The 20,123-nt window shown below is 31.2% G+C and overlaps 1 protein-coding gene across 1 annotated transcript in view; it reads right to left on the bottom strand.

The window, feature by feature from the left end:
* Positions 1 to 18,724, bottom strand: part of LOC139503588 (tensin-3-like) — a gene marked incomplete in the record, with an annotated part of 200,094 nt that extends 181,370 nt beyond the window's left edge. Inside the window, 1 exon segment of the mRNA XM_071293389.1 lies at positions 18,495 to 18,724. Within this exon segment, the coding sequence (XP_071149490.1) occupies positions 18,495 to 18,626 (132 nt within the window).
* Between the last annotated feature and the right edge of the window lie 1,399 nt (positions 18,725 to 20,123).

Here is a 20,123-nt window from a genome sequence, read left to right on the forward strand (position 1 = left end):
AAACTTAACATGTGAATCCACACTGATATTTAACTTACAAATTATCAATCTACTTAGATATCAAACTGAAGATGTTAATCCACTACAAAAACTTACATCATCAGATACCAAATCTAATTCACTGACATTAAGTCATCAATCCCCTGAATTATGTATTGATCCACTATTTATATAAAACTTTAAATATATTTTACTCCACATCTGAATTTGAGTGAATTAATATAAAGTTTCATATTTTTCATGTACTTTTACATGATATTTTAGATGTTTGTGATCTTTGTTTGGTATGTCACTGGGTTGCTTACCCACAATCTTAAGTTCTTGATTTATATTTGCACTTCCATCACTACATTTAATTCCATTTCCTCTGAATTTAACCTATTTCTTCATTAAATATTTCCAAATTCTTATCACAAACACTTAAAACTATAGCTCTATATGTAAAATACGTTAGATATCGCAGAGCTTCAACTGCTTACATGTATATATATATATATATAATATGATAGCATTTACAAGCATGTGATTTGCAATTTCCATTTTTTTTCAACTATGCAAACTTAAGCAAATTATACCAAAATATGATTTAAACATCACAATTGATTAAAATATCAAATTATGTATATGATCACACTATTCACATTGACTTTAGAAATTCTTTCAATCTTCAGATCCACTTTTCAATAGCATTATGACCATCGTTCTGGCCAAGTAAAATTAACGATCACCTGCTCCCTAAAATATTCAGCCAGCCATTATGTGTTGGACTAGTCTCTGGTTTCACATTCATTTCTTTGTAGATCATGTGAATAAATTGGTCATTAAATGAATGAATATTCATAATATTAGGTGTTGAAAAATTATAAAAAGTTAAAACATTTCTCTTTAAATCAAGTGTGTCTTCTTACAGAGGGGTTTAGTCCATGGTAGGTGAGCATGCAGACTCAACCCTCTTGTTGTAGATTATTTGTGTGTATTTGTCAGTACTTTTTATTTGACAGAAATGACAGTGGTGGATCCAAGGGGGGGGGGGGCTTCCGGGGGTTGGAACCTCCCCTTTTTTTTTGGCCGATGATCAATGCATTTGAATGGGAGCATATAGTTGGAACCCCCCTTTTTTAAATGGCTGGATCCGCCACTGAATGACCATGATATATGGAAAATAGCATTTTTATTGTTTCTCATAATACCATAATTGGATTATCTTCTATCAGATAAAGGCTATACCATTCTCAATTTTATAGCAAACTCCAAAGGGTGATTCAAAAGGTACCCACAAAAAATTGGCAGCTGAAATGTTGCATTAAATTTTTTTTACATATATCCCATATCAGTTATTACTCAACTGAATTAGCAATTGCAAAAAAAAATCTCCCCTTAAGTTTAATCTCTGACACTGAAAATCAGAAATATGAATTGGCTAATCAAATGAATGTGTTTTTTTCACATTTGATTAGGTTTTGAAATATAAAACACCTTCAAAGATCCCAACAATTATCAAACATGCATTGCCACAGCTAAAATATCACACAAAACAAAAGCCAGCATCAATGTAACATGTCACCAAGTTCATGTCATTAAAAAGCAATCAATAATTGCAAATAAATCTCATAAAACATCAGGTAAAAACACAGGTAACAAGTTCTTACAATAAACATGTGATAAATCTGCCTCAGCTGACAGTTTATTGTTATCTCCTTGCAACATTATCCATTGAAGGTGAGATATAACATTGATTTTTCACACTGATGCAAAACCTTGATGAATTAGGATGCAACAAATCAATGCATTGTCAATGTGCAGCATACAACTGCAACACCTGATTAGAGAGATAAACTACTATCAACTACATGATTCATGTGGAAAATTATAAAGATTTTCACCTAGGTTCAGGACTTTTGATATATCATTTAAATGTTTTAACTTGGTCTGGATGCGGTTTATAGAATAGAGAATATTATAGCCAATGAGTAAGAAGAATGAAAAAGAATAATGCAAGAGTATTAAAAACAGCCTTGATAAATTAGGAAGCACCAAATCAATGCATTGTCAATGTATGCATACAACTACAACACCTGATTAAAGAGATACAATCAACTACAAGGCATAATGATTCAGTAGAACAATAATTAGGACTTTCAATAGGATATTTTTGACAGGTCTCATCACTGAATCCCGATGGGGTTTACAGAATAGTAATAGTAAAAGCAGAAAAAACATGCAAAAAAGAAAAAGGTATGCACACAACTGCAACACCTGATTGAAGAGATAAAGCTACAATAAACTACATGATCAGTGGCGGATCCAGAACTTTTCATAAGGGGGGTCCGCTGACTGACCTAATGGGGGCCCACTCCTGAGTCATGCTTCAGTGATTCCCTATATACATTCATGTGGAAAATTACAGATTTACACCTAGGTTACACAACTTTCCAAAGAAGATCAATAACTATTGTCCATTTTAATTTGATGCTGAAAAAATACAACACGGCCATGAGATGTTGAAGATTTAAATAACTTCATTAAAATATCAGTTTCCAGTTAAGGAGGAGTTTCCTGATAGAAAGTGAAGACAAACATACCAACAAAACAAACAAACTATTCCTCAGATCTTAGTAGTGATCATTAAGACTTTAATCCTAGACTAATACATCCTACATCTAAGGGAAAACATTTAGAGGCGGATTTAGAGGGTTTTTCAGGGGTCAGCCCCCCCCCTTTTTCTTAGAAAAAATTGGTTGATTATATAGGGAATCACTGATGCATGATTTGAGCAGGCCCCTCTTAGGCAGTCAGTTGGCCCCCACTTATGAAAATTTCTGGATCCACCACTGAGATTTGCAGTTCAACAGTACTGTATTCAAGGAGCCTCTAGATTCATGTATCATATACCAAATTTAAGATTTTTTCCTATGAATGTCATCAAGCTCAATCAACATAAATGACATCATCGAAAAATCGACTGGACTCCTACTGTCATGACTGTGATGTAAAAAAAAAAAAGGTCTTGTTACAACATCTAAACTGAATAGCACAATGTACAAATGAGTATCAACCTTAGTATCACTCATGGCATATTAAAACTGGATTAACTTGTAGACCAACACAAAATAAAGCAAATGATCTAATCAACAATTATTAAATACCTCACTGATAAATCAATTTCATAAGTGGACACTCAAAATAATCCTACAAAGGTACCTTAGCAACCGGTAATAAATTTCAAAAAATGACCACAAAAGATCAATTACAGTATAAATCTGGGTAATTACCGATTCCAATGAGTTTAATGCCACATAAAATCCTTATCTTAATTACAAAACACTTCTCCTGCACTAAGGCTCTCAAGTTGATTGGGTAATAATGATAACAATGCAACTATATTTATTACCTTGCTGTCATTGTAGAAATTAATTTCTACAAAGTTTTGAAATTTTGAGGACTTGAAACTTCTTCTGTCATTACCTTGCTAATAAAACGTCCTTTATATTATAATATTTTAAATATGTTGTCAAGCTTTAATCATCTCATCACAATTTTGTAGATATATTTAGCATATTTCTATTTTCATTGCAGAAGCAGGCTTTATATGAGTTAATGCAGCAAATAAATCTGTAATCAGATTTATCAAAGGACCATTTAATTCAATGGTAGAACTTCTATTTTGATAAGATTGCTTGGTAGTGTAGTATATGGAGTTGAAAAATCATAGCTTGCAACAGAATTGAAGGGACCATCAAAAGCATGTAAATTATTATCCAAAACATTTGGAGTTTTTGTTCAACATGCTTAAAAGTCACATAGCACACTTTCTGTGAATTTTCATACGTCCTTGTTGAAAACTATATACAAAAGAAGACTTTAAAGGAGTAGGTTCAGTAAGACCCCTTTTTGGCCCCAAAATATAAGTTTTACAAAATTGTTAAAATGTAAACCTTTAGTTATTTATTGGACAGTAGAATGCTTCTGCTACATAAATATGGGCTGTTTTTGACAATACAATGCACATATATCCGGTACTAGCACCATTAAGTCATGCTAAATTACTGAAATCCTCATAATTCTAGCATTTTAATTAAATTTTAGACGGTTTTCGTGTAAAACGAAAGTGGCCGCATTCATGTTCATCCTTAATATTGAAATGCAAGTTGTATTTTATGATAATACATAACATATATAAAGGTTGAGGATGAACACGGATGCGGCCACTTTCATTTTTACCAAAAACCTTCTGAAAAGTGACATTTTTCGACCTATTAGGATAAGATTTTTCATATTTGAGCTTGATTCGGATCGTTTTTAATGACTAAATCTGTTAAAATCTTCCACATAAACCAATTAATTCAAATGAAATAGACACTTAAGTGTTTAAAAAGTGGTTAAAATCTTTCGTCAGATGAACCTGAAATTTGAGGCCAAAATCGGTCCTTACCGGACCTACTCCTTTCACAGAATGTGTCCCAACTATTGACTGAGTATAGTGGATAATCTTGGCCTAATGGAAACGGGTGCATGATTTATATAATGAATTTAATTTTTTCAGATATCTCCTTGGTAGATTAAATTTATTCCAAGCAAACTCATACATCAAAGGCAGATCCTGGGTGGGTTATTGGTTATATAGAGAATCACTGAAGCATGACTGTAGTGGGCCCCTCTTATGGCAGTCAGTGGGCTCCCACTTATAAAAAGTTCTGGATCCACCACGTATACCTGTTAGTTTATATTGATCAGCTGTATATTTGGCCAAGTTGAGATCAGATACATTAAGTCATGTGATGTCAGTCATGTGACTAATGAGCCGTGTAAACACAGTGGGGTTGATAGATTTTAATTAAGATGAACAAATTATCTATCATCTCTGCCATGTTAACATCAATAAACTTGTATAACATTGTTTATGTTGATCAACAACTTCGGCAATGTTTTCAAAGCTATTTTAAAGATAAATGATACCCAAGTTTTATTCAAGACTAGAAAATTGTGATAATCATGGTTAAACTTATGAATTGAAATTTTTATTTTTGTGTTCATATCTGTATTTGTAATGTACATATTGTATTTGTAATGTACATACAGTATTTGTAATGTACATACAGTATTTGTAATGTACATACAGTATTTGTAATGTACATACAGTATTTGTAATGTACATATTGTATTTGTAATGTACATACAGTATTTGTAATGTACATACAGTATTTGTAATGTACATACAGTATTTGTAATGTACATACAGTATTGTAATGTACATACAATATTGTAATGTACATACAGTATTTGTAATGTACATACAGTATTTATAATGTACATACAGTATTTGTAATGTACATACAGTATTTGTAATGTACATATTGTATTTGTAATGTACAATACATTACAAATACAATATGTACATTACAAATACTGTATGTACATTACAAATACTGTATGTACATTACAAATACTGTATGTACATTACAAATACTGTATGTACATTACAATATTGTATGTACATTACAATACTGTATGTACATTACAAATACAATATGTACATTACAAATACTGTATGTACATTACAAATACAATATGTACATTACAAATACTGTATGTACATTACAAATACTGTATGTACATTACAAATACTGTATGTACATTACAATACTGTATGTACATTAATAATACTGTATGTACAATGTACATACAGTATTTGTAATGAACATACAGTATTTGTAATGTACATATTGTATTTGTAATGTACATACAGTATTTGTAATGTACATATTGTATTTGTAATGTACATACAGTATTATTAATGTACATACAGTATTGTAATGTACATACAGTATTTGTAATGTACATACAGTATTATTAATGTACATACAGTATTTGTAATGTACATACAGTATTTGTAATGTACATACAGTATTTGTAATGTACATACAGTATTTGTAATGTACATATTGTATTTGTAATGTACATACAGTATTATTAATGTACATACAGTATTGTAATGTACATACAGTATTTGTAATGTACATACAGTATTTGTAATGTACATACAGTATTTGTAATGTACATACAGTATTTGCAGACACTGGAACCTTTTGCAGAGGCAGAATTTCTCAGCTTATGGAGCTACATATATAATGTCTGCATATGTAGACATTTTACAAGTCCCTCTCCTTGGTAAACTATGTCTTTCCTCTCGATAAATTATAAAACGTGTTTTTTCAAATTTTTTTTCTCTCTATTTGATAAAAGGAAAAAAAATCTTTTTGTACATTTATTGACACCTAATATGAAAGACATATGTTCATTGAAAGTAATTTACATCGTGTTGCTGTTCTTTACATAAGAGTTGTCTTTCTTTTGCCATTACAAAATTTAAAAATTAAGAAAACAGTTCTGAGTTATCTATTTTTCCAAGGTTTTTAAGTCCATTACTATATTTTTCATTTTATCATGGAAGTATCATTTTGACTTCTATATTACATCCATGGTTTTAGATATCTTTTAAACAGATTACTTTGTGAGATAAACAGAAGCCTTACACAATTCTCCTATCTATTCACTCTATCTCTCTGTACACATGGCTCTATAACACTTTCATTTGATAACATAACATGTTATAATTGTAGTGATAATAGCTTGGTCATTGATAAAATCTAGTTATCAAGGTTAAATCATGTTATCAAGGTTAAATATTTAATCAATCAATCATTAACAATTATAACAGCTGTCATTTTCTTTAGCAGTACAACCAGTTCAGTATAAGTTTTAAACATATTTTCTTTGGAGTACAACCAGTTCAGTATAAGTTTTAAACATATTTTCTTTGGAGTACAACCAGTTCAGTTTAAGTTTTAACATATGTTCATTTGCAGTACAACCAGTTGAGTTTAAGAAACTACAATCCATTTTCTAATTACAATGATTAATTATTCTCCAATTTAAGAATATTTTAATACAGACAAAGTCTTAGCAGTTCAATTTGGAAAAAGGACAAATACCAAACGGTAAAAATAGTTTCAATAACGACAGTGATTATATGAGACTTAGTACTTTCACTAGCAGTTTGTACCAGTTAATTCACAGTTTGACCAATTAGTATTGTGAAAAAGAAACCCTCAGGTTAGCAAAGTTAATATTTTTACATACAAAATAATATGCTCTCTTTCAAGATAAAGAGTTTTTCAAAAATCTCAAATGATATCAAATAATGAAGAATATCATCATCAAAATTGACTGGTTGTATTAATCTCCTCCCCTCCCCTAACCAAACTTTAAATTATTGAAAAAAGAATTATAGCCTCAAAGTTGACAGATTATAAATCCGCCCTGCCACTTTAATCCACTGTAAACAAGGAAAACAAAGACTTAATTATACAGTAAATGGTTGATTATATGGATAATTATACAGGGCAGTCTGACCAAATTATAACAGATAAGGCATGGTCAAACATTGGGTTAAATATTCAATTAATCAATGTTACATTGAGGTTTCAATTAATTATGGATCTTGTTTTATCTCCTGAAAAGGTTGGGAGAAGGACTGAGTCTGAAAAAAATAAGGGCCTTTACTGTGGTTAAAAATTTGAAAATTGTATGTACATGGATTTAAAAAATACAAATTATCAACCAAAAGGTAACCCCTTGGTATGAACCAATAATTTATTCATATCCATTTTAATGAATGCTGCAACCACAATTTCAACATCTGCTCAACTGGAAGATCCTTGATTTCTGGTAATTAGTCTAATATGAAGCATCTCAATGTTTCAAAAAATAAGGAAATCATTAACAATATTTTAACCCATGAATCTCAGGACAATGACCTCATGAACTCTGCATGCCATCTATCATTACTAGCTGTATTATTATTATTTATGATTAAATTCCTCTCTCATGCAAAGATAATTTGCCATGTTTTTATTTTCTCTCAACAGAATCCAGGTTTCCTTAGAGGTCAGGGATGCTTTAGGCCAAATGGTCTACATTCTGTGGTATTTATTTATTTGTCAACCTCATAAGAAATCTGTTTGTTTCAGGGGACATAATCTTGGCCTAAGTGGCAGTTAGATTTGAAAATCATGCAAAGATCAGAAGACTATCAATTTAGTTGATACATAATATCATAGGCAGAGCAGTGAAAAATTTGGTTGATTATACTGGGAATCACTGAAGCATGACTGGAGCGGGCCCCCCTTAGGTCAGTCAGTGGGCCCCCCCCTTATGAAAAATTCTGGATCCGCCACTGAATATCATATGTAAATAAGATCTGACAGCTTATCATGCCTTTAAAAGCACATACAAATTTAGCACTAAAAAGTCCATGTTAAGGTCAGTAAAGTCAGGTTCCTTGTGGCCTATACTATGAATAGCTAGACTTTCAGAGGGAACCCTTCTGGCCTTTGCTATAAATAGTGGGAATCTCTCAGGGAAACCCTGATGCCTAAACCATAAAGAGTGTGAATCTTTAGGGAATGCCTGAGGTCTATTCTATAAATAGTGGGAATCCATCAGGTCTTTACTTAAAATAGCAGGAATCGTTTAGGGGATTAGTGATGCCTTATACTATAAAAAAAAACTGACCTTATGTTTACAGCAATCATCAAAACATAGAGATCCTGCTCTTCTCATATTGTGACAAAGGTTTATTGGTAAATATATCCAAATCACAAAACTCTTAAAACCTTTTTTTCACTTTCATTATCTTTATATAAGTTTTGCTTCTTCAGTTAAATCCAATTATCATGCATTTAGTGTTAAACTCCCAATTCTATTCATCAACTTTTCTAAAACTCAGTTACACTAATAACACACTTTGACTACTAAAACTATTATTATGGCCAACAGGTCAAGTAAACAAAATAATAAAATTCTTTCATTAAGTTTCCGTTAAAAACAGTTTTTCTAAATCCTTCACAAATTTGTATCATAAAAAAGAATAAAAATAAATCCAACTTTTTCAATTCACAAATTCAGTAGATATATTTTAACACTCATTTAATAAGTTCAAGATTCTGTTATTCTCCACAGTATTCCATTAAAGTCACTCACTCACACAGCAAATTTTGTCTACTTGGTTTAATTTCCTGATAATATAAACATAAATTCACAAAAGAATTTAATCCTTTAATTCATCATTCCCACAAGTTCACAAACTCATTCATAAAAACTACACTTTCTTAAACACTTCAAAAATGTCACATCAAAAGTACAACCAAAAGTTCATTCATAACTGGAACAAAGTCATAGAAATGTACACATTGTAATATACAACCAAAAGTTCATTCATAACTGGAACAAAGTCATAGAAATGTACACATTGAAATATACACTAGCCCTGAATGCCACAATTACTAACAGTTATATCAGTATATATTTCAGCTCTTTTTTGACATGGGTCAAACTTATCTGACCCTTATCTCTGTATAATTAACCCACAACCCTCCCCTATCTGACCAACTATTATAATTATAGTTTGCATAGGCCATTTAACAGTAAACAAATGATATGTATTAAAGAATTCTTAATGAAATGTTGTATGTCTTTGTACATGATGTGGCTTTAATCAGAGGGCTTAATTCAATTATATATTTAAATATACTAACATAATATTAATGTGTTTCTATCATGAAATTGAAGGATATACATGATATCAAACTGTTATAGGTATTTTGCAGAATTGAATTAATTAGCAATATGCTTTGTTTAGAAAGATGATGAAATTTCTTGAATGATTTTCTAAATTGCAGGAATTTATGCAGAAATGTTATCTTACTAACCAACAGATGAAAATTTCAGAAAAAAAATATTATCAAGACAAATATGTTTCCTTCATGATACAGCTTCGATATTCAAATATATTATCCACTTCAAGAACAAGATAACAATACATGTATTACATTCAACTTTTGTAATATAAAACTAGAGGCTCTTAAGAGCATGTGTTGCTCACCTTGGTCTATATGCATATCAAACAAAGAAAACAGATCCTCAGATGGATTCATGACAAAATTGTGTTTTGGTGATGGTGATGTGTTTGGAGATCTTGCTTTACTGAACATTCTTGCTAACTTACAATTTTGTCTATCTATAATGAACTTGGTCCTTTAGTTCCAGAGGAAAATATTTTGTAAAAACTAATGAAAATTGTTAAAATTGACTATAAAAGGGCAATAACTCCTTAAGAGGTCAACTGACCATTTTGGTCATGTTGACTTATTTGTAGATCTTACACTGCTGAACATTATTGCAGTTTACAGTTTATCTCTATCTATAATAGTATTCAAGATAATAATCAAAAACGGCAAAATTTCCTTAAAAATTACCAATTGGGGGGCAGCAACACAACAACCAGTTGTCAAATTCATCTGAAAATTTCAGGGAAGATAGATATTGACTTATCTAACAATTTAACACCTTGTCAGATTTGCTCTAAATGCTTTGGTATCAAAGTTATAAGCCAAAATCTACATTTTACCCCGATGTTCTATTTATAGCCATGGTGGCCATCTTGGTTAAACACTTTTTTTAAACTAGATACCTAATAATGATTGTGGCTAAGTTTGGTTAAGTTTGGCCCAGTAGTTTCAGAGGAGAAGATTTTTGTAAAAGATTACAAAAATTTACGAAAAAAATTGGTAAAAAATGACTATAAAGGGCAATAACTCCTTCAGCCATGGCGGCCATCTTGGTTGGTTGGCCGGGTCACGCCACACATTTTTTAAACTAGATACCCCAATAATGATTGTGGCCAAGTTTGTTTTAATTTGGCCTAGTTGTTTCAGAGGAGAAGATTTTTGTAAAAGTTAACGACAATGGACGACAACGACGACGCCGGACGACGCCGGATGATGCCGGATGCCAAGTGATGAGAAAAGCTCACTTGGCTCTTCGGGCCAGGTGAGCTAAAAAGAAGCTGCACGGTTTAGTGAAGGAATTACTGTCTCTAATGCAGAAATCATGAGATATATCCCCTTGAGATGTTTGCTCGTTCTTCCCTAAACATGCAAGGTTAAAAAGTAAGAACAAATTTGAATCCCTCAAATAAATCACATAAATGTTTAAGTTGACTGTAAAATTGTTCGTTTATACTGTAATTTTTTCTATATGTGAGGGAATCAGAATATTCCATTATAATTTTTTTGTTTTTAAATAGTAAAATTAAGAACATTATTCCTATTTTATATAGTCAGATACATCATTCGGACATTCTCTTCTTTTTTTTGTCATTTGTGAAAAATTACCCAGTCAAAGGGAGATAATCAGTAATTCTTTTTTAAACAAAATCTTTTATTCTTCACTTCTAGGATTAGTATACCTTCAATATGTTTGGTCCTAGTTTTTCTTTTTTTTTATAGTAAGAAGCAGTTAAAATACTGATAATATCATCTGTATATCTTTAAAGATTTAAAAGTTTGAAGGGTTAAGAACATATTTTTGTGCTAAGCATTTGATTTGGGTTCCTACTGGATAGGCAGAACATTTGTGTACTTTCCTTATACAATTTTAGAGCAATTGATTTATTTTGTTCATAAAAAACTACCAAACATTATGATTGATAAACAGGATGAAGGTACTATACTTAAGTTAATTATGAAACCAAAAACTCTCTTATATATCCACGTTTACAATAATGACACTTTGGGTCAAAAGGTAGTTTACAGATGATAAAGTTATCTTCCTTTAGTCCATATTGGTTTTAGGGGATTACTGAAGGCCACAACTGTACAATAAATTATTCAGCCCAAACAAAGCAGAAAGTTTTTTACTTAAGATTTATAAAATTGAGAAAGAAAACTGCTCTAGTCCACTAATGGGTCTCAAACACACAGAGAAAATGCTGCACAAAATCTTCTAACATCTGACTAAGTGACAAAAAAAACCATTAAAATAAATCCTCACAAACTAATTTGGCACTAGAATTTTTGAAAAATAGACTAAGAATATAAACTACTTTACATGCAGAAGATAAATGCAAACCTGATTAGTATTTTTCGAAATATTCTGTAAACAAATGAGGCAGTTTTTTAGAAGTTGTTTAAAACAAAAGTAACAAATTGCTGCTGACTTTGTCTAAAATATGCTGCACATTTTTTTTACCTTGAAATCTGCTTCCTACGGAACAGGAAATATAATATTCCACAAACATCTGCCTGTATCAATATCACACTGAGATAATTCTATAGTTTTAGGATTCTAATGACATGACATCTAAATGACATCTTACAGGCTACAGAATATTCAATCTTTTACTGCAGAATGTAAAGTGAAACTGGAACCCTTTTACTGGAAACATTTAAACTGGATTAAAACCATTGATCAATTGCTTTAGAACAGAACGTGTATTACAGCTATTTTTATGATTTTTCCAAAATTTTAATATCTTTGAAGATATATGAAACTTCTCATATTAAAATACATTTTTTTTAATGAATTTAAATTTGATTTTTTAAACTAATAATATGTACAATATTATATAGCATTGAACTTGGAAGGTCTTTAATGAAAGCCAAATGTTAAATTGATTATTTTCAAAGGATAAAACATTTATTTCAATGCACATTTGTGTTAAAAAAGTTATGGTGTACGTATGCTTGTTAATGTGAATGTCTTAATTGTTGCCCTTAACCAGCAATTATTTTTTCCCAGGATGCTCTCATCAAATAAATAAGTGTGGGAGTCTACTGATTAAGTAAGAGACAGGGTAAGAAGTGTTTTTTTCATGAAATCTTTTATTCAAAGTCATGAAAATTGTATTCTAAAAAGTGCAGAAAATGAATGTATCGTACTCAATATTCAATAAACAGCTGTGCCATGAGCGCATGATACGCCCTTCACCTTGTGTGGAAGTCTTATGCAATAATCACAAAAAGTTTCTATGAAAGTTTTAAGCAATAACCATATATTGTTTTTGAGATATGGCGGGACATGTGAAACCCCCCCCCTCCCCCACCTCCTCTTTTTTTTTTACAATTTACTAAATATCACTAAAATAAAATTTTGAATCAAAACCAAAAAGTATACAGATCTTTACATTAATATAACAAAGAAGTGTGTAAAGTTTTAAGCAATAATCATATATCGTTTTTGAGATACGGCGCGACATGTAAAAAAAAACACACACCTGTTTTAGTTACAAAGTGCCGTAACTCAAAAAGTTTTAATCTTATTTTCACCAAAAAGTATACAGATCATTTGACCATCATAAGAAACAACTAAATGAATTTTCATGAAATTTGGGTAAGTCGTTCTGAAGGTACAGTGTAACATGTTTACACCAGACAGACAGATGGACAGACAGACGAACAAATGACGGACATTTGTATACCATAATACGACCTGTCAAAATTTTTACGGGCGTTTAAAAATTATTGCGTGCATTTATTTTAGTGATTTCTTCATATAAGACTGAAATGTGATGTTAATTTTGGCGATATTGAGAAAAATCTTTTTTAATTCATATAAAAGTAATTGTGATTATAACCCTGTCGCATTTTTCACAATAATAATTATGATTCGTAATAATTTCTGAATTTACAGCATTCGTTTAGGAAGAAACATAAAATTTTGTCTTAACCAATATGAAGCCCTTATTCCAACTGCATTTTAATTTCAACTTTTGCAACATGCGATAACTTTTTGTTTGCTGTTATACAATACTGACTTTTCTAGTAAGAACTATCTACCCATTATTCTAGTATATTTTCAAAAAATTAAATTTTGAACACCTCATTGGTACCCTATGTAAATAACAAATAAAATTTTGAAAATCACAAATACCATTCCGAGAAATGCAGTACAAGTTACTGTGCTTTTGTAACCTTTACACAGCATGTGGCCATCGAAAGTGTGATGTATTTAGATACAAATTTGTTTCCTTATTATATTATTATACCAACATTTTCCAAATTATTGATATTAAAAAAATTAATAATATACATAATGGTATAATGAAATGTCAGATGTCTATAACATCTATATCGTTGTTGTTCAATTGTTTAGGCTCTATTGTCTTATCTCCTCTCTATAGATTTTATACAGGATTGATATTTATTACTCAAATGCTAATTTTAACAACTTGGGACATAGTTGTATAATTCATACATAAAATATCAATTAGATTAACAGCTGGATTTCCAATAATAATTTGACAGAGGGGAGATAACTCTACATAAACAAGTTTCATTAGGCCAAAATTCAAAATACTAATGTAGTAAAAGTTTCTCTAGCTGTCTACCCAATTTTGTATGGTCAAAAAGCCCTTTTCACTTTTATTGGCATTTTTGGTAGTAAATAGTAAACGAAACCTCCATGTGAAATTTAGAATGGAAATGGGGAATGTAGTACCTATTTACTCACAGTATAAACCTATCCTATTATTTCTAAAGTAGGAAACATTGAACATTTAAAATTTTTGTTTGGCCTTACTGGATAAATGATGAAAAGTTTTTCTAATCAGATGTACCTAAGTTTATTTTTGCATTAATTGTTTGTACAGAGTTTACAGGAACCAGTGCATTGAAAGCTTTTCTATAGTCACAAAAAAGTAGTGTTTTAACCCAAAATAACCATAACCACTGAACCATGAAAATGAGGTCAAGGTCAGATGACACCTGCCAGATGGACATGTACACCTTCCAGTCCTTCCATACACCAAATATACTAGCCCTATTGCTTATAGTATCTGAGATATGGACTTGACCACCAAAACTTAACCTTGTTCACTGATCCATGAAATGAGGTCGAGGTCAAGTGAAAACTGTCTGACGGGCATGAGGACCTTGCAAGGTACGCACATACCAAATATAGTTATCCTATTACTTATAATAAGAGAGAATTCAACATTACAAAAATTCTGAACTTTTTTTCAAGTGGTCACTGAACCATGAAAATGAGGTCAAGGACATTGGACATGTGACTGACGGAAACTTCGTAACATGAGGCATCCATATACAAAGTATGAAGCATCCAGGTCTTTCACCTTCTAAAATATAAACCTTTTAAGAAGTTAGCTAACGCTGCCGCCGCCACCGTAGCTGCCGCCGCCGCTGGATCACTATCCCTATGTCGAGCTTTCTGCAACAAAAGTTGCAGGCTCGACAAAAATTAGGGAAGGCAGGGTAACTGGAACCACACATATATTTTTATTTGGCCTTAGTGAGGAAGAAACAGTACTAGTACCTCATTCAAACTCCTGTCTGATCGACAGAAAAATAAAAATTACATAAGGCGACGTCTTGAACTTGCAATGAGGTGTGCACTTTTGCTTCATATTGAAGATCTCATTGTGACTTTGAGATGAAGAACAGCAATAAAGGCATTGTTACATTGTTTTTTAGTTTCATCAAGTGTTTATTGGATTGTGTGTCATGAATAGATATCCTTTCTTTTCCATTATTTTAAATTAAGAGGATTCAGGCCTCTTATTAAATGTCTATCAAGTAATAAATAAGCCCGATGATAACCTCTCTATAAGTATTAACCCTTTCCTCTATTGATTGTTTGGTTTTGCATACTTGATTGGCAAAGGATTTTACAATAAAAAGATTAAAAATATGCTTTAAAGTATTAATGCATTGCAAAAAACAAATATTTCATCAAATAAATTTAAGTTTGATCTTCTTAAGAATATCCTTTTCATATTGGATACAAATTTTATAAAGTTTTATGCAGACACTTTGTAGTCAAAGTGTTTCAACTGAGGTACAACACAGGCATCAATAGGCATCATAATGGAGTTAAGAGGGTGGCATAAAAAGGTGTCATTATAGAGGAAAGGATTAAGTTAGCAGGAAATTGGTTAGTAATACATGTGAAAGTGTAGTATGCTCACACTAAGCTTGATATCAAATATCAGGAAGCTCTGATTCGTATTTGACCTGAGAAAAATTTGAGCAAATTTTTATTGGATGGTTAGTACAAGAACAGAAAAATTAACAAAGATAAACCAGTATACCACCCTCCTTTTGAGCTTATATAAACACACAAGTAGCCAAAAAAAACAATGTAAATATATAAAAAACAAGAATGTGTCCATAGTACACGGATGCCCCACTCGCACTATAATTTTCCATGTTCAGTGGACCGTGAAATTGGGGTCAAAACTTTAATTTGGAATTAAAATTAGAAAGATCATATCATAGGGAACATGTGTACTAAGTTTCAAGTAGTTGTGACTTTAACTTCATCAAAAACTACCTTGACCAAAAACTTTAACCTGAAGTCGGACGAACGAACGAACGGACGAACGAACGGACGAACGGAGGCACAGACCAGAAAACATAATGCCCCTCTACTATGGTAGGTGGGGCATAAAAATTGTAAATAATGTTATGCTAGTCTTTTCAAAACATCTATAAGTAGCTACATTTTGTTGATACACAAAATGTATCCATAAACCATAATACTGTGTATTCATTCCACCAGAGGATTTATTACATAATTCATATGTCCAAACAGACAGACATAACTTGATAGAAAGAAAACCAGCACTATCCACATGGGAGATAACTCTTCAAGAATAATATCATTTGAATGATGTATGATTACCGTCCATTGACAGACTTTTTATTTCATAGAAGATTCAAACTTAGCAGCATATCATTTTGGAATTTTCAATTGCAAAGCAAACAAATCTTATGCAACTTTAAATCTAACAATTAATTTTACTCAATCCATTAATGTGCATCTTGTTGGTTTCCTGGTTGCATTTTTGCCTTTAGTGCAAAAAGTTAAAACACTGGTGAATTTGGATTCCAGAATCAATTAGATTTTGCTTTGAAAAAATATATTAATTATTTGCTCTCTCTGTTTATATAAATAGAATTTCGTTGTATAAATTGCTGTTGATATTTCTTGAATTGCCTTGTACAGACTTTCAAAAATGCTTGAGAATCTATGGATAAATAGAAATAAATAAACTCTTTTATTGCATAGCAATATAATATTTCCGATATAAAGTAATCAAAAGTTAGCGTGCAATAAATTCTAATATTGCACTAGTGCAATAAATCATCAAAATTCATGATGTCATCAACGACAAAATCTTAGTTTACACTAATTTTTACTTTCAAATATCATATTGCTATACAATAAAAGGGTTATTGCATGAATATTGGGGAATATTGTCCCTCGTAGAACATATATTGCACTCGTAAGCTCGTGCAATATAAAATTCTACTTGGGACAATATTCCCCAATATTCATGCAATAACCCTATAATATTAGTTCATATTCTATTTTTATATTAAACAATATAAAGGAAATCACTGTTTGAAGACAAATATGAATTTCCGTACGAAAAAAAAAAATATATGACTTCATGCAGGCTGATAACAGGGAAAATACACTTAATTTCAATATTTGACTATAAATAATAATTTCTTGGTAAGGACATTTCCTAAAAATATTTCCTCATAACCGTGAGAAGATGTTACACGTTGTCATTTATGATCTTAACAGTAAAAATGTCATCCAAATCAGACCTGAAGTAAGCTTTTGTTTTTTTTTATAAAACAATGGTTTTTACATAGAGGAATGTCCAAGTGATAAAAAAACTTCTGAATTTTCATGCTGTGGGTTGTCAGCAGGGAAAGGCTTACCAGATTGGCTTTAATCAAAGTCTTAAGTCCCATACCAGTAGTTTTATAGACAACTAGAAGTATCTTGAATAGATAATAAAAAATGCTTTTCAGAATTGAAGAATTATAGTGACAGTAAACTGAAGCTGGTAGTGATGCTGATAAAACTCATTCTTCTTAATGAACTAATGGTTGTCCCAATTTTTTGGTGACAAATATACATTTTCCTTCAAACAATTAATGCAAAAATGGATCAAGAAAAAATACTGATGCTGTTTTACATGTACATGTACAAAATGTATGAATCACAGTGATTTATATAAGCTTCAAGCAAGAAAACAGGTTTCATGAAAATTACATTATAGATACATTGAGGTAGCTGAATAACTGTGACATTATTTAAGCAATCTTGAAATTAAATCTATGATACCTGTAACAGACCCCTTTTAGCCTCAAGTGTAATCAATTGAATTGCCTTTAACTAATGGGCATTTAAAATAGGTCAAAATCACCACTAAATATGGCTAAGAGGTCACAAGAGGTCAACAAAGTCAATACAGGATGATCTGGATTTTCAACTCTTATAAAGCTGCTTCTCATTTGCCATAGCAGAGGATTTATTTTAAGGGGAAGGGGACAGGAAACCCCCTAGGAAAAATTTAGTTGATTATTTAAGGAATCATTGAAGCATAACTGTAGTGGGTCTCCTCTTTGGCAGTATTGGTCCTCTCTTATGAAAATTTCTGCCCCTGCAAAGCATCTATATATGGGGTACACATAAGGTAACAGGAAAATTGTCTTCACTTTTTATTTTCTTTACTTTGCAATGCTATCACCTCTCTATCATTTCTCCTGTAAAAGTTGAAAATGAAAAATTTACCACAATGCACTTACCTTTTTACGCTGACAGCATTGGAAGGGCACATACAGTAGATGGAAAAGTCCTTGTAATCCAAGTTTCATTCCCTCAGCCATAGACGTCCCCCCAGCAGATTCTGCACTTAAGGTATATCCACTGGCACAAGACACCACTCTCTGTTGACCTGTACCTGTCATATTGTCATAGCAACGTATTATTCCAAGAGATAAGATGTTGTTGACAATGTAAAATGCTTTGTTGACAAAAACGAAGTGTCCATTTTCCAAGTTTATTTTTAGAAACTGTAAATTTTCATGCTTATATGTAATGATGACATTTATGCACAGTAAAAGAGGCCACTCAGCATATTAATTAATCCTCAATCAAACAGTATGATCTTAAGTATTGTAAAATAAAAACAATTTCTTCGATATATGCTTTAAACTTTAAGTATTCATTTCCATACTTGACGAAACTATTGAAGAAATTGATTCAGTTGTCAGCGGTTATCTTCACAGGATTCTTAACTACTGCTCACTATTTTTATATTTGTAAGGATTGTACTAATTCATCAAAAACGGAATCCTTTCAAATTTCAATGATTTGTTATACAACACTGTCAAAGTTCAATGGTTTTATTTCGTTCATATCTATATTTGACATTTTTATTGATTGGTTCATTTTCCTCTGTTACGAGTAAACGTTTATTTCACAAAAAAATTATCATCATTCATTTCCTCGAATAATCCTTAAAGAGGATCCAATGTTTACGTAAAGTATTATTGTTCAGGAAACTTTTTTTTTTCAACATGTACATGAGAAAATACAATGCTCAGACTGTGAAACTGTATCAATCAGATTTATCCTCTATGAAGATAACAACTCTTTGTCATATCATATGCCTAATTTGTTGGCAATTATTCCTCTATTTTTTCAATATTTGTATTCAAAGTTGTTAAAATATGATCGTATGTAGAATTGGTTCAATAATTTTTTCCGAGTAAATTCTTCCCTATCAGTCAAAATTTCTTCACCAACTTAATTTTTTTGAAAAAAAACTCTAACAAAAAGAACTTGTAGTCTATGAATTGTTACAGTCTAGCATAAGTGAGGCGTGTTCAATTTTACATCTGACTATGAGAAGTAGCACATCGAACTACTAAAATCTACATCACATCAATTGAGTTAACAAAAACATGTAACCCTAAGCCACTTTTACACATACATGTATCCTTCACTTTTCACAATGCATTGTAATCACGTATACATGTACATTTCTCTATTACAAACTATATCACTTCTTCCTATTATTTTTTATTGAAATGTAAATTGGACGTTTATAATCTTATCTAATTGGTCTGCAAACATTTGAATACCGGATATTATATTCAACGATCAAATTTTTCAATTACGAAATTAAAGTAAAATACCACTTCCACATAATCCGTATCCAAGACGATTTAAACTGTCCTTGTAATGCATTAAAAACCAGAGTAAACATTTCCGGAGATCATCACTTCGGACACAATTTGCAGGTCATGGAATTAATTGTCCAGACATCAATAATTAGAATGGGTCAATCAATGTCCACTCTGAAATATAAAAAGGAGTTATAATTACAATTTACAAATATTTGTATAGTTGTTTAAGAGGTAATGTTAAGGATCATGGAGAAATGTCTCAATTGGTAAAAT

Source organism: Mytilus edulis, chromosome 14 (assembly GCF_963676685.1).
Source record: "Mytilus edulis chromosome 14, xbMytEdul2.2, whole genome shotgun sequence".
NCBI lineage: Eukaryota > Metazoa > Mollusca > Bivalvia > Mytilida > Mytilidae > Mytilus > Mytilus edulis.